Source organism: Ictidomys tridecemlineatus, chromosome 7 (genome assembly GCF_052094955.1).
Source record: "Ictidomys tridecemlineatus isolate mIctTri1 chromosome 7, mIctTri1.hap1, whole genome shotgun sequence".
NCBI classification, from domain to species: domain Eukaryota; kingdom Metazoa; phylum Chordata; class Mammalia; order Rodentia; family Sciuridae; genus Ictidomys; species Ictidomys tridecemlineatus.
Window position 1 is genome coordinate 566,279 of NC_135483.1, and position 14,323 is coordinate 580,601.

The window sequence follows — 14,323 nt, forward strand, 5'->3', positions numbered from 1 at the left end:
GGGCTCGCGGCGGAAGCTCCGCCCCGGAAGCCGAGTTCTGCGACGGGCGCCGGGCCCAGCCGGAGAGGAAGGCAGGGGTCAGTGGACCCCCGCTTCCTCCAGCCCCGTCTTTCCGCTCCTCTGTGCTCCTCCGCCGCGCGGTCGGTGGCCATGGACCCCAGGCGAGCCAGGCGCAGATCCTGGCGCAGAACCCCCGGCCGGAGACTGACCGGGGCGCGGGCTCGCTCGGCCGAGGACTGGTGGTGGGATCGGCTGGCGCCCAGCGGCTCTGAATACCACCTGCTTCAGGCAGACAGCATGTTGCTCGTGCTGCCGGGCCCGGGGCCTGTCCGCGCCCGCGCCCGCGCGCACAGGCGCATCACCCGCCGCGCGCAGCGGCCACAGCCCTCGGGCCCCGCCGCAACTGCCAAGCCCAGGCCCAGGCCCCGACCTGAGCCGGCTCCTGAGCCGGTTCCCGGCCCGGAGCAGGGGCCGGACCCGGGCTGGGGAGATCGCATTCCCTTGGAGGTCCTGGTGCAGATTTTCGGGTTGCTAGTGGCCGCCGATGGGCCCATGCCGTTTCTTGGCAGGTACACTACACCCCCGGCCCCAGCGCAGACCTGAGTTGGATTTTGAGAGCGAAAGCATCTGAGAACGCGTACACTAGTGTTTTGGCACCCACCCGCAGCGCAGGATTTCTCATTTGTAGCTCCAGAAGCCTGGCTTTGAGCTGGGGTGGCCACCGCACTGCGAGTGCAGGGGCATGTCGGCCTCTCTTAGGAAACCCATCGCGAGGGTTTGGCGATGTAGCTCAGTGGTAGAGTTCAATGTCCTGATTTCAGTTCCCGGTAGGCAGCTTCACCCGTGAAACGCCGGGCGCCTTTAGTAGTCTGTTCCCCCAGGGCTGCGCGCGTGTGCCGCCACTGGCATGAGGCAGCTTCCCAGCCCGCTCTCTGGCAGACGGTAACCCTGTCGCCCCCGTTGGCTGGCCGCGGTGTCAAGGGCAGCGTCAAGGCGGAGAAGAAGCTCCTTGCTTCTCTGGAGTGGCTCATGCCCAATCGGTAAGAATCCCCTGTGGCCCTTACTCCCTTTTCTGCCTGTGCCTTCCTGCACCAGTGTTGGGTGGGGAGGATGCTGGTCACCGCAGCATGGGAACCTAGTGTAATTGGGCCTCTGCTGTTGCCCAGCTTTTCACAGCTCCAGAAACTGACCCTCATCCACTGGAAGTCGCAGGTGCATGCAGTTTTGAAGGTGAGAGCTAGAAGTTGGCCTGCATACCAGCTGTGTCCTTGGAGGGAGTAGCCCAGTGCTGCCCCACAGCATGCCCGCCTGCCTGCTTGGATCTCTTTTCCTGTTTTCATCTCTGGTAGGGGGTGGTTAGAGGTAGGGCATCCAGGTAGGCCTCACTTTGAAGAATGCAGGTTATAACAGGGGTCATAGAGTGGGTTGGCATGGCCATCATTGTCTTTCCTGTGGACATTCACCTACCTTACCCCAAACCCAGGCGGTCTTTATTTTCCCACAGCTGGTTCGTGAGTTCTGCCCTCGGCTCACCTTTCTCAAGCTTTCAGACTGCCACAGTGTGACCACGGATGCTCTCATCATGCTAGCCAAAGCCTGCCACCAGCTCCACAGCCTGGACCTACAGCACTCCATGGTGAGCCCTGTGTCCCAAGGGACCCTGAAGAAGCCTAGGTAGAGGTGACAAGTAGCTCTGTGTTGGGTCCCCAGGTGGAGTCCACAGCTGTAGTGAGCTTTCTGGAGGAGGCTGGACCCCGAATGCGCAAGCTGTGGCTGACCTATAGTTCCCAGACAACAGCCATCTTGGGTGCACTTCTGGTAGGCTGGTGACCGGGCAGGAGCAGAGCCAAATGCTAAACTGGGGACTGCCAGGCTGGTGACCCAGGTATACTCTCCCACTCCTGCAGGGCAGCTGCTGCCCCAAGCTCCAGGTCCTGGAGCTGAGCACCGGCCTCAACCGCAACAACACTCCTCTGCTGCTGCCTATTGAGGCTCTGCAGAAAGGCTGTCCCCAGCTGCAGGTACCTGATGACTTGCTTCTTACACCTGCCACCCCATCCCCACCTGCAGCCTGAGCCTTGTCCCCAGGTACTGCGGCTGCTGAATTTGATGTGGCTGCCTAAGCCTTCTGGGCGAGGGGCAGCTCTGGGACCAGGCTTCCCCAACCTTGAGGAGCTCTGCCTCGCCAGCTCCACTTGCAACTTTGTGAGCAACGATGTCCTGAGTCGCCTGCTCCATGGCTCCCCCAACTTGCGCCTGCTGGATCTTCGTGGCTGTGCCCGCATCACGCCTGCTGGTCTGCGTGATCTGCCATGTAAAGGTCAACTGTCCTATTTGGTGGCTGGGCAGGTGGGATGTGGGGACCCTTGCTTTTCCTGTGGCCAACACCATTCCTGTCACCTTAGAGCTGGAGCAGCTGCACTTGGGCCTGTATGGTGTGTCTGACCGGCTGGCTCTAGCTAAGGAGGGCAGCACCCTGTTGACTCAGAAGTGGCATCACACCCTGCGGGAACTGGACTTGAGTGGCCAGGGCTTCAGTGAAAAGGACCTGGAGCAAGCCTTAGCTGCCTTCTCTGGCACCCATGGAGGCACCCACCCAGCCCTGTGCTCCCTTAACCTCAGGGGTACCCGGGTTACAGCAAGCACGATCAGGTTAGCACCCATCCCCCAGGCCCTTGAAGCTAGTACTGCTTGTGGCCCAGAGCTGGTGTGCCACCTTGCTCAGTACCCCCGAGGTCTGGGAGGAGGGAGTGGATACTTGGCCTTAGGAACACTAAGGGTGCTAGGTTTGAGCCTAGTTAGCTGTGGGTAGTAGGCCAGGGGTAGCGCATAGGCAAACAGGGATCCCTGGCTGAGCCCAGCCTTCTGGGCCTGCATCTTCCTGGCAGCAGCTTACTTTCCCACGACTTGCCCTACCCACAGCTCTGTGATCAGTAGCTGCCCTGGCCTGCTATACCTCAACCTGGAATCCTGCCGCTGCCTCCCCAGGGGCCTGAAGCGTGCCTACCGAGGCCTAGAGGAAGTCCAGTGGTGTCTGGAGCAGCTACTCACCAGCCCCTCCTCCTCCAGCTAGGCAGTTCCAGCTCTGCCTGTACCCTTTCCCAGTTTGGGATGTTTAAACATTTTGTTACAGTAAAATATTTTTAGGAACTCTGTGTGGTCCTTGGGTGAGAAACAGGGTTACATCTGATGGAGCATTGTAGGCTGCAGCAGGCAGGAGTCGGTATGTGGGGACCCCCTGAAGCCTGACTGGGCTGCACCTGGTCTCTGCTGGGTTCACACTTTGGACTGTTGTGTGTCCCACCTCAAGACACTGAGTGAGCTGGGTCAAGCATGCTGAAATCCCAGCAGCTGGGGAGGCTGAGCAGAGGGGCATTACAAGCTTAAAACCAGCCTCAGCAACTTAGACCTTGTCTGAACAAGTAGAAAGGGCTGGGGATGCTCATGGTTAAGCACCCTTGAGTTCAATCCCTGGTACAAAAAAAAAAAAAGGCACTGAGTGAGCTGTCCCTGGGTATGTCCAGCTGTCCACCCCTCAGTGTGGACTGAGTGGCTGTACAGGGATTGCCAAGTACTCTTACACACCCACGGAGATGGGATAGTTAACAGAGCAGCCCCTTCTAGAACGTGCCCCAGAACTTCTAGAACTCCTGTGTGGCTCAGATGGTACCTGGCTTGCTGCCCTAGCACTGCCAGAGAGTACCTGTTCCTTCTTGGACCGCAGCCCTGGAGGCCTTTTTCTCCCGGGTATGAGCACGACTGCGGGTACTGGGCGATGTCAGTGAACTGGCCGCCAGATTGACCACCTCTACCTGACAGGTTCCCAAGGGCCAGGGCAGTGGCCTGCCCACGACCTCTGCCGGAAGTCGTTTCCATCTCTGGGCCCTGGGATTTTTGTGCACAGAGCGCCACCTGGCCAAGCGCCTCAAGAACAACAGCTTTTACCCGTTCACGCAGCAGCAGCCAGGCGGTGTGTGGGGCGGGGCCTCAGCCCTGCGCAGGGGCTCAGGGGCGGGGCGGGCAGGTGTACCCAGCCGCTAGACGGTAGCCCGGCACTGCCCATCCACCACCGCCACACCACACCCTCCCCACCCCTTGTCCTCACACGCACTGCCGGTCCACCTACAGTCTTCGTGCTTGAGTACTACCTGGACACACTCTGGAAGGGACTGCTGCTCTTTGTCATCTGCCTGGTCCTGGTCTGCTCTGGCTTTGTGAGACAGGTCGAGTCCTGGACCCCACCCCCATGACCCTTATCCCCTGAGGGCCGGACCAAGCTGTTCCTTGCACCCTGCAGCCCTAGCCTGCAGCCTCTGGTTTGGTTCCTGGTACCCGCAGGTGGAAAAGCAGGAGACCTGGGGCTTCCCTGCCTATGGCATGGTCGTGGGCCTGTGGCTTGTGATCTCATCGTTGCCGCGGCGCCGCCTGGTGCTGAACCACACGCGTGGCATGTACCACTTCTCTATCCAGGGACGCACCGTGTGCCAGGGGTCCATGCACCTGGTCTACGTGCGCCTGGCGCTCAGCTCTGATGGTGACCTGGGATGGGTGGGCTTGGGGAGGGTGTGTGAGGGAGAGGATAACCACCTGGGAGTGGGTGGGGGCAGGCAGGGACCTGCTGCTCTGCCCCAGAGACCCAGCCCTCAGAGACTCAACCCAGCTGAATCGCTCACTGCTCCCTAGCCTACGGAAGGTGCTTCTTTCAGCTGGTCCTTTGCGGCCATAAGCTGGAACCGCTGGTGCTGGTGCAGCTGTCGGAGCGCTATGAGGTGGGTTCTGCCCTAGACACAACTCCCTTCTCTGGACATAATGACACAGACCATGTTTAGGGTCATTGGATGGGGGATTTTGCCCGCAGAGGGTAAATATAGCTTGAGTGGCTGGGGGGCAGGGTTGGGGACACCTAAGGGCCTGGCACCACGACCTGTTTATACACTCCCACAGCAAATGGAGTACCTAGGCCGTTACATCGCTAGAAAACTCAACATCAACTACTTCGACTATCTGGCTACCTCCTACCGGCATGTGGTCCGTCACTGGCCTCTGGGGGCCTCCTTTAGCCCAGGCATCGTTCTTCGCAAGAAAGGCGTCTACAGCAGGCCAAGCAGCTCTCAGTCTGACCTGGAGGTGTGACCCTGGGCCTGCCCCCTACAGTTATGGTCCTATCCCCTACATCCTCCCATCCTGCCTGTAGCTCATTCCACCCCTGCCCTTCGGTGGACTCAGGCCAGTCCTGCTCACTGGTCTTTCTCTGAATAGAGCTGCCTCTAGCTTCCACCAAGTTGTTTTTGTCTGTCTGGTAGGGGGAGTCCCTTCAGAGTCCTCCCCTAGGGCAGGCTTCTCAGGGCCTCAGGACCTTGTCCTCTCCAGAGGCTGCAGCAAACCCCAGAGCAGGGGTTAGAAGAGAGAGTTCGTGTAGCTGAGACTCAAGGAGGCTGATGATCACAGGACAGGCTTAGGACTGTCGTCCCTCTTGGCCAGCAGCACTTAACCTGTCCTGCCTGGCTACAGACAGTGGGATCCAGGAGCCAGAATCTGATGGGTCCAGTCTGGCTAGGTGGCTAGGGGACGTGGCAGAGCCAGGGAGGACAAGCCCTCAGGTACGGGTGCACCCTGAACTGCAGTGCAGAGATATTGTTGCACACTTCCTAGGGAATAGCCTCCAGAGTCCTCCCCTAGGATGAAAGACCTGTTGACACTTGCTCTCTGGGCATTCTGGAACCCCCTTGCCCAGCAGAGCACCCCAGCTTCTGCTTCAGGCATCTGATGCCTCTTGGGTGCTGGGGCTGCTTGGGAGCAGAGAAGGTAGTAGGCTCATACACCCAGGAGGAATGGTGCTTGTCATGAGCATGTGCTCTCTGTTCAGCTTTTTTTTGGGGGGGGGGGCAGGGTACTAGGGATTGAACTCAGGGGCACTTGACCACTGGGCCACATCCTCAGTCCTATTTGTTATTTTATTTAGAGACAGGGTCTGGCTGAATTGCTTAGCGCCTCGCTTTTGCTGAGTCTGGCTTTGAACTCATGATCCTCCTATCCTCCTGAGCTGCTGGGATTACAGGCAGTGCCCCTGGGCCCAACTCTGTTTAGCTTGTTTTTGACTCAGGGCTTGGGCATTGTGTCCCTGGAACCCAGGACCAGCTACTTAATCTGTGGGGTTCCAGACAATGTGGAGACGTGTGCTTCCATGGTAGAGCACATTTTTAGTACATAGGAAACTCTGGGTTCAGTCCTCAGCACTCCAAAATAAAGAGGGAGAGGGCCAGGGGAAGGAACCTGGGGTTGAGAGACCCCCACATCTAGTCCTTGCAGTGGGAAACCACTGGGGATTGTTAGCAGAGAGGCCCTATGAAAAGGAAAAGAGTGATCAGGAAGATCCAGAGACTGTAGGAATTATGATTAGAAAGAAGGGACCAGGCAGGTCAGAGGGGGAGGATAAAGATTCTGCTGAAAAGCAAAGCCCACAGAATTTCCTGGCTGGATATGGGCTGAGAAGCCCAGCAATTCCCTGGGACAGCAGGGTGTGTGGCCTGGGCGAGTGGCCATGGGAGGCCGGGCTGGGAATTGGAGTTCTGAGCTAGGAGGTACTGTTTATTTTTTGGTGATGGGGGCCTTACACAAGTTAGTCAAGTACTCACCCTCTCTGTTTAGTCATATGGTCACACAGAACAGACTGTATTTTCCAGTCTCTGCCGACTGCAGCCCAAGCAGCCAGCTGAGGCACGATGTGGATGTGGAATGTTGCTGAGGATGGCAACAAGATGGATCTGTGGAGCTGGACAACTGGGGCTGCCCATAGAGCTGACCCTGGAGGGCTCACACTGGACACTCTGTGAAAGGGAAAACTTTCCACAGTTTAAATTGTCATCACTTGGGGGTTTTCTAGTAAGACGAGCATAGCTTTGAAGGTAGAGGTATTAGAAGGCCTTGTTTTTCTTCCTGGTGCGGGATGGAACCCAGGGCTTTGTGCCTTCTAGGCAAGTGCTGCACCAGGGAGCTACACCCTCAGTACTTTTAAAAACTTTTATTTTTTTGTAGTACTGGGCATTGACCCCAGGGGTGCTGTACCATTGACTTACACCCCCAGCTGTTTTATATTGCTACATTGGTTGACCTTGAAATTGTGATCCTCCTGCCCCAGCATCCTGAGTAACTGAAATTACAGGTGTGTGCCATCACACCTAATGCATTAGAAGAATTTCAGCGGGGAGGGGGAAGAAGATGTGAAGCAGTTTTCTCAAGGAATGGGGGGCAGCTGGTCAAGGAGAGTGTTGCAGGATGGCCTGACAGCGTGGCCTGCCCGATGTGATGTGCTTCATCACATGAAGGGCTGTGAGTAGGGTCATGCGTTTTCTCCAATGGAGTTCTGCTGTTTAGATGCTGGTGCTTAACAAGGACTGTACTTAGCCAAGACAATGTGAGAGTGACTATGATTCTGGCCCATGGAAGCCAATCTAGGGGAGCCAAGGGCTGGTACCAGCTCTCTTACCACATCAGCAAGCACTCTGAACACAGGGTCTTAAACCAGCAAGGGTGGTCCTCTGCCCTAACCTCTTGTGCTGGCATGGCTCAGCTGGGTGGTTCTACTTCCCCTGTGGGGCTGGGATCCCCTTCATGGCTAAACCACTTGGAAGCTCACTGGGTCCATGATGTCCAACACAAGTCCCACCCTCCAGGGCCGCTTCCGAAATGGTGTCATACAGCAGACCCTCCTGGGCTGGCTTCCAGAGGTGTGGGACCAGAAAAAAGCCCCAGCAGGAAGCTGACTGTGGATGCCTCAGGTCAGCCAGTCCACAGGAGTGGGCTGCAGGTCTCTGCAGGGTCTTCAGGTGCAGAGACCTGTGATCCAACAGCCAAGGCTCTTCCCTACACACTCTGCATGGATGGGTGTCTTCCAGGCACACTTCTGTGGGCACAGTGGGGACTGGGTGGTGTAGTGGCCTCTAACCAGCCAAGTACAGAAGAGGAAAGATGCTGCTCACAGTGGACAGAACCAGCAGGTGCCACCTGGGCCAGGGGTGCAGTGAGAGAGCATTCCACACTGTGGTCTCCTCCCCAAACCCTGAGCATTACCCCTAGAGAACAGGGACATTCGACAAAACACCCCTTCATTCTACAAGGTTGAGCATCACTCCTCAAAACTGCCAGGGCCATGAAAAATAAGGGAAGATCGAGAAACTGCCACAGATCACGAGAGACATGATGACTAAGAGCAGTGTGCTACCTGGAGCTGACTCCTGGAACAGAAAGAGCAGAATGGTGGAGACCCCAGAGAATCCCACACACTATAAGTCCAGATTTATTATTATTATGGTAGTTGTACATGGACAGCATGCCTTTATTTTGTTTAGTTTTGTATGTGGTGTTGAGGATCAAACCCAGTGCCTCATACATGCTAGGCAAGCGCTCTGCGGCTGAGCTACAGCCCCAGTCCAAGGTCTATATTCTTTTTTTTTTTTTTTTTTTTTTCATTTTTTTTTCTTTTTTTTTTTATTGGTTGTTCACAACATTACAAAGCTCTTGACATATCATATTTCATACATTAGATTGAAGTGGGTTATGAACTCCCAATTTTACCCCAAATGCAGATTGCAGAATCATATCGGTTATACATCCACAGTTTTACATAATGCCCAATTAGTAATTGTTGTATTCTGCTACCTTTCCTATCCCGTACTATCCCCCCTCCCCTTCCCTCACATCTTCTCTCTCTACCCCATCTACTGTAATTCATTTCTCTCCTTGTTTATTTTCCCATTCCCCTCACAACCTCTTATATGTAATTTTGTATAGCAATGAGGGTCTCCCTTCATTTCCATGCAATTTCCCTTTTCTCTCCCTTTCCCTCCCATCTCATGACTCTGTTAAATGTTAGTCTTTTCTTCCTGCTCTTCCTCCTTGCTCTGTTCATGGTTGCTCTCATTATATCAAAGAAGACATTTGGTATTTGTTTTTTAGGGATTGACTAGCTTCACTAAGCATAATCTGCTCTAGTGCCATCCATTTCCCTGCAAATTCTATGATTTTGTCATTTTTTATTGCTGCATAGTACTCCATTGTGTAAAGATGCCACATTTTTTTTTATCCATTCATCTATTGAAGGGCATCTGGGTTGGTTCCACAGTCTAGCTATTGTGAATTGTGCTGCTATGAACATCGATATGGCAGCATCCCTGTAGCATGCTCTTTTAAGGTCTTCAGGGAATAGTCCGAGAAGGGCAATAGCAGGGTCAAACGGTGGTTCCATTCCCAGCTTTCCCAGGAATCTCCAAACTGCTTTCCAAATTGGCCGCACCAATTTGCAGTCCCACCAGCAATGTACAAGAGTACCCTTTTCTCCACATCCTCGCCAGCATTTGTTGTTGTTTGACTTCATAGTGGCTGCCAATCTTACTGGAGTGAGATGGTATCTTAGGGTGGTTTTGATTTGCATTTCTCTGACTGCTAGAGATGGTGAGCATTTTTTCATGTACTTGTTGATTGATTGTATGTCCTCCTCTGAGAAGTGTCTGTTCAGATCCTTGGCCCATTTGTTGATTGGGTTATTTGTTATCTTATTGTCTAATTTTTTGAGTTCTTTGTATACTCTGGATATTAGGGCTCTATCTGAAGTGTGAGGAGTAAAAATTTGTTCCCAGGATGTAGGCTCCCTATTTACCTCTCTTATTGTTTCTCTTGCTGAGAAAAAACTTTTTAGTTTAAGTAAGTCCCATTTGTTGATTCTTGTTATTAACTCTTGTGCTATGGGTGTTCTATTAAGGAATTTGGAGCCCGACCCCACAATATGTAGATCGGAGCCAACTTTTTCTTCTATCAGACGCAGAGTCTCTGATTTGATATCAAGCTCCTTGATCCATTTAGAGTTAACTTTTGTGCATGGCGAGAGGAAGGGATTCAGTTTCATTTTTTTGCATATGGATTTCCAGTTTTCCCAACACCATTTGTTGAAGATGCTATCCTTCCTCCATTGCATGCTTTTAGCCCCTTTATCAAATATAAGATAGTTGTAACTTTGTGGATTAGTCTCTGTGTCCTCTATTCTATACCATTGGTCCACTCGCCTGTTTTGGTACCAGTACCATGCTGTTTTTGTCACTATTGCTCTGTAATATAGTTTGAAATCTGGTATCGCTATACCGCCTGATTCACACTTCCTGCTTAAAATTGCTTTTGCTATTCTGGGTCTTTTATTTTTCCATATGAATTTCATGATTGCTTTATCTATTTCTACAAGAAATGCCATTGGGATTTTGATTGGCATTGCATTAAACCTATAGAGAACTTTTGGTAATATCGCCATTTTGATAGTGTTAGTTCTGCCTATCCATGAACAGGGTATATTTTTCCATCTTCTAAGATCTTCTTCTACTTCTCTTTTTAGGGTTCTGTAGTTTTCATTGTATAAATCTTTCACCTCTTTTGTTAGGTTGATTCCCAAGTATTTTATTTTTTTGGAGGATATTGTGAATGGGGTAGTTTTCCTCATTTCCATTTCAGAGGTTTTGTCGCTGATATACAGAAATGCCTTTGATTTATGCGTGTTGATTTTATATCCTGCCACTTTGCTGAATTCATTTATTAGTTCTAGTAGTTTCTTTGTAGACCCTTTTGGGTCTTCTAAGTATAGAATCATGTCATCTGCAAATAGTGATAGTTTAAGTTCTTCTTTTCCTATTTTTATGCCTTTAATTTCTTTCGTCTGTCTAATTGCTCTGGCCAGTGTTTCGAGAACTATATTGAATAGAAGTGGTGATAGAGGGCATCCCTGTCTTGTTCCAGATTTTAGAGGGAATGCCAAGGTCTATATTCTTGACCCGCTTTCTACCTACAGAAAGGTTGAAGCTTACCTCCCATCTTTTGGGGGGCCTACCAGGGATTGAACTCAGGGGTATTCAATTACTGAGCCACATCCCCAGCCCTGTAGTGTGTTTTACTTATAGACAAAGTCTCACTGAGTTGCTTGGTGCCTTACTATGGCTGAGGCTGACTTTGAACGAGTGATCCTTCAATCGCAGCCTCCCAAGCTGCTGGGACTACAGGTGTGTGCCATTGCACCTGCATCATTGTTTGAATGATCTCTGTCCTGGTTAGTCTAAGATACTGTGTGTGGTGGCATATGCATGTAATCCCAGAGACTTGGGAGGCTGAGGTGGGAGGACCCAAAGTCCAGAACCAGACTCAGCAACTTAGTGAGACCCTAACTAACTCAGAGAGGTCCTGTCTCAAAAAATAAAAAGGGTTGGAGACATGGTTCAGCAGTAAAGAGTCCCTGGGTTCAATCCCTGGTGTAAAAAAAAAAAAGGACTAGCAAAGTAGTTCAGAAGCTAAGTATCCCTGAATTCAATCCCCAGTATCATGCATACATGTGTGCACTGCATACACACACACACACACACACCCACACACACACACACGGGATTACTCTCTTTATAGAAGAGACTCCAGAGAGCTCCTGGTCCGTTCCACCATGGAAGGACATAGTTAGAAGAGACCATCTATGAGAAAGTGGGCCCTTACCAGTCATTGAATCTGCAGGTGCCTTGATCTTGAACTTCTCAGCCTCCAGACTGTGATAAAAAATATATAAGACACTCAGTTGATGGCACTTTGTTCTGGCAGGCTGAACGGACTAAGGCCTTGTCTTGTACCCACACTCTCCACGCTTTACCTCTGGCAACAATGGGACTGGGGGAGCAGTCCTGCCTTCAACCCCACTGCCAGCCTTTGCCTAAAACCAGCTCCTGTTGTGGGTCCCAGGGAAGGAGTGTCTGAGACAGGTTCAGTGAAGGATGTGCCACTGGGATAACCCAGTGGAGGGAAGAGAGGAAACAGGCTAGGCCCACCACCTACAGGCACTCTCAGAATGATCTGTTCAAACTCTCCTGTGCAAAATGGTAGGCCTTTCAGGTCCATTGGAGAGGCTGCTGGATACAGGTCGAGTCTAGAAGGCTATAGCAGTTGGCTGCAGCGTGGCAGCTGAGGCAGCTCCTGGGCATCCAGCTGCAGCTTGTCCACACCCTTCACTCTCATCAGGGACCAAGTCTTTCCTTAGAGGGTGACATGGGTCACACATCCACTAAAAAGGAAAGCAGCAATGCAGGATAGGAAAGAGGCCACCTAGCACTGAGTGGGCAGCTCCCTGTTGAGGTGTAGTCCCCAGGGTCAAGATTTCCTTGGGCAGTGAGGAAGTGAAAGGGAGGCCAGAGGTGGTGGCCCTGAGTGTGTGGTCAGTGTGGATGTCTCTTGGGGTGGAACTGGGGGACCCAAGTATGGAGCTGAATAAATGCTGAAAGTGTACCACCTCCAAGGAGGTGGGGGTGAGGGAGGGAAGGCCACCCTGGATTAGGAATCTGGGGTGATGTGGCCAGACTTCCATGCACGCCCCATGGAGGTGGAGGCAAGGGCCTGCAGTCCTGTGTAGGCATATAAATATAATAAATATAATATATATTATATATATTTATTTTTCATTTTTTGGTGGACACAACATCTTTATTTTTTTGTGTGTGGTGCTGAGGATCTAACCCTGCACATGCCAGGCCAGCGCGTTACCGCTTGAGCCACATCCCCAGCCCCTCAAATATAGGATATTGAAGGGTCACCCTGCCAGAAGCAAGAAGGGAACAGGGTCTAATCACATCTGCTGAGCTGACTCAGCAGGCTGAGGGCCCACTGGGCAGTTCCTGAGCTGCCCACCCACATACCGACTTTCCAGGTCTCCGTATTTCCCATGTCTTTATTCAGAGAAAAAAAAAATGGCATTTTGTGATATTGAAGCCAGATTTAAAATTAAGTAGTCAGTGTAGTTAGGTAAATCGGGTCTAATATCAAGTGAAATCTAAATGGAGGCCATGTTGAGAATGAATTCCCGGAAAAGTTGAGCAACTCTCCTGGAATGTTAATGAAGTCCAGGAAAAAGCCCAAGGCCAAAGTCCATCCCAAAGAAATGTTAATGAACAGCAAATTTGAAGATGCCAAGATGCCAGGATTACTTCTTTGGCCCACCTATGTCCCAACCCTTCGGGCCTTCCCACCTACATTCCATCACTATAAAATGGAGAGGAAACCGCACTTCCACGGATTCCATCTCTTGGGTCCCCTTCTTCCTCTGGGAGAAGTCTTTTCTGCCGTCCTTTAATGAACTTCTAATTTTCCACTCTGACCTTGCCTCGGCGTGCTTCTCTGGTGTTATTCTTCAACATTGGGGAAGCAAGGACTCGTCACCACCGGTCAACAGTGGTAAAAATATGATTTCTGGGATTTCCTTTAGATGACAGGAAGTGGAGGGAATTGGGCTGTTGGGGAGCTGGTCTTTGGCAAATGGTATGGATGTTACCGCTGTTGACCGGTGACGAGTTCTTGCTCCCCGATGTTGAAGAATAACACCAAAGAAGCACGCCGAGGCAAGGCCAGAGTAGAGATTAGGAATTTATTAAAGGACAGAAGAAAAGACTTCTCCCGGAGGAAGAAGGGGACCCAAAAGGTGGAATCCAGTTGGCGGGCAATGTGTTCCCCTTTTATAGGTTTGGTGATGGAATGTAGGTTGGAAGGCCTGAGGGGTGGGACACAGGTGGGCCTAATTATCACCTTTTGGGGTGGAATTATCACTTCTCTGGAATGGGCTATTTCCAAATCTGTTGGGGCTGTTGGTTAACACTTCTTTGAGGTGGACTTTGGCCTAGGGCCTTTTCAGAACTTCATTAACATTCCATGAGTTGTCCTGTTTTCCCTGAGTCATTCCCAGCATGGCCTCCATTTTAGATTTCACTGGATATTAGACCCGATTTACCTAACTACACTGACTACCTAACTTTAAATCTGGCTTCATGGAGACCCTCATTATCTGGATATCTCCACTTTCATGTGTTTTTAGGGAGGGTACTAGGGATTGAACCCAGGGGCACTTTTCTACTGAACTACATCCCCAACCCCAAACCCTGCTTTTTAAATTTTGAGACAGGGTCACAATAAATTGTCTTGTCTGGACTCAAACCTGTGATCCTCTGTCCTCAGTCTCCTGAGTTGCTGGGATGACAGGCATGATGTACCACACCTGATGATTTGGCTCACATTTGACAATTTCTACAGTAAAGCCATAACCCCTGAAATTTGCATTTTGTCATTTAATCTTTGGACCTAAATAATGTCTTTTACTCCTTGTGTACCAATCACCTGTTGACTTCTTTCGGATCCTGTCATCTTTTTATTTTTTATTTTATTTTTTTAGTTGTAGATGGACACAATACCTTTCTTTTTAAGTTGTCAATGGATCTTTAATTTTTAAAATATCTATTTTATTTTTAAATTTTTATTTTATTTTAATGTG

The 14,323-nt window shown here is 51.3% G+C and overlaps 2 protein-coding genes and 1 long non-coding RNA gene across 3 annotated transcripts; all 3 read left to right on the forward strand.

Moving 5' to 3' along the window:
• The first annotated feature begins 48 nt into the window (after positions 1–48).
• Fbxl6 (F-box and leucine rich repeat protein 6) lies at positions 49–3,150 on the forward strand. The gene is made up of 9 exons (XM_005316338.5): positions 49–569; positions 882–1,040; positions 1,167–1,230; positions 1,505–1,636; positions 1,711–1,818; positions 1,908–2,021; positions 2,089–2,320; positions 2,406–2,652; positions 2,923–3,150. Exons 1-9 carry the CDS (start codon positions 151–153, stop codon positions 3,071–3,073), a joined length of 1,626 nt encoding a protein of 541 aa, XP_005316395.1. The 5' UTR covers positions 49–150; the 3' UTR covers positions 3,074–3,150.
• Positions 3,151–3,749: 599 nt separating this feature from the next.
• Positions 3,750–5,277, forward strand: Catsperq (catsper channel auxiliary subunit theta). Its single transcript, XM_021722276.2, has 6 exons — positions 3,750–3,761; positions 3,820–3,970; positions 4,129–4,223; positions 4,339–4,534; positions 4,684–4,769; positions 4,945–5,277. Exons 1-6 carry the CDS (start codon positions 3,750–3,752, stop codon positions 5,131–5,133), a joined length of 729 nt encoding a protein of 242 aa, XP_021577951.2. The 3' UTR covers positions 5,134–5,277.
• Positions 5,278–11,396: 6,119 nt separating this feature from the next.
• LOC144365364 (uncharacterized) lies at positions 11,397–13,989 on the forward strand. The gene is made up of 2 exons (XR_013423677.1): positions 11,397–13,328; positions 13,830–13,989. It is a non-coding gene; the product is annotated as an uncharacterized LOC144365364 (long non-coding RNA).
• The last annotated feature ends 334 nt before the right edge of the window (positions 13,990–14,323 follow it).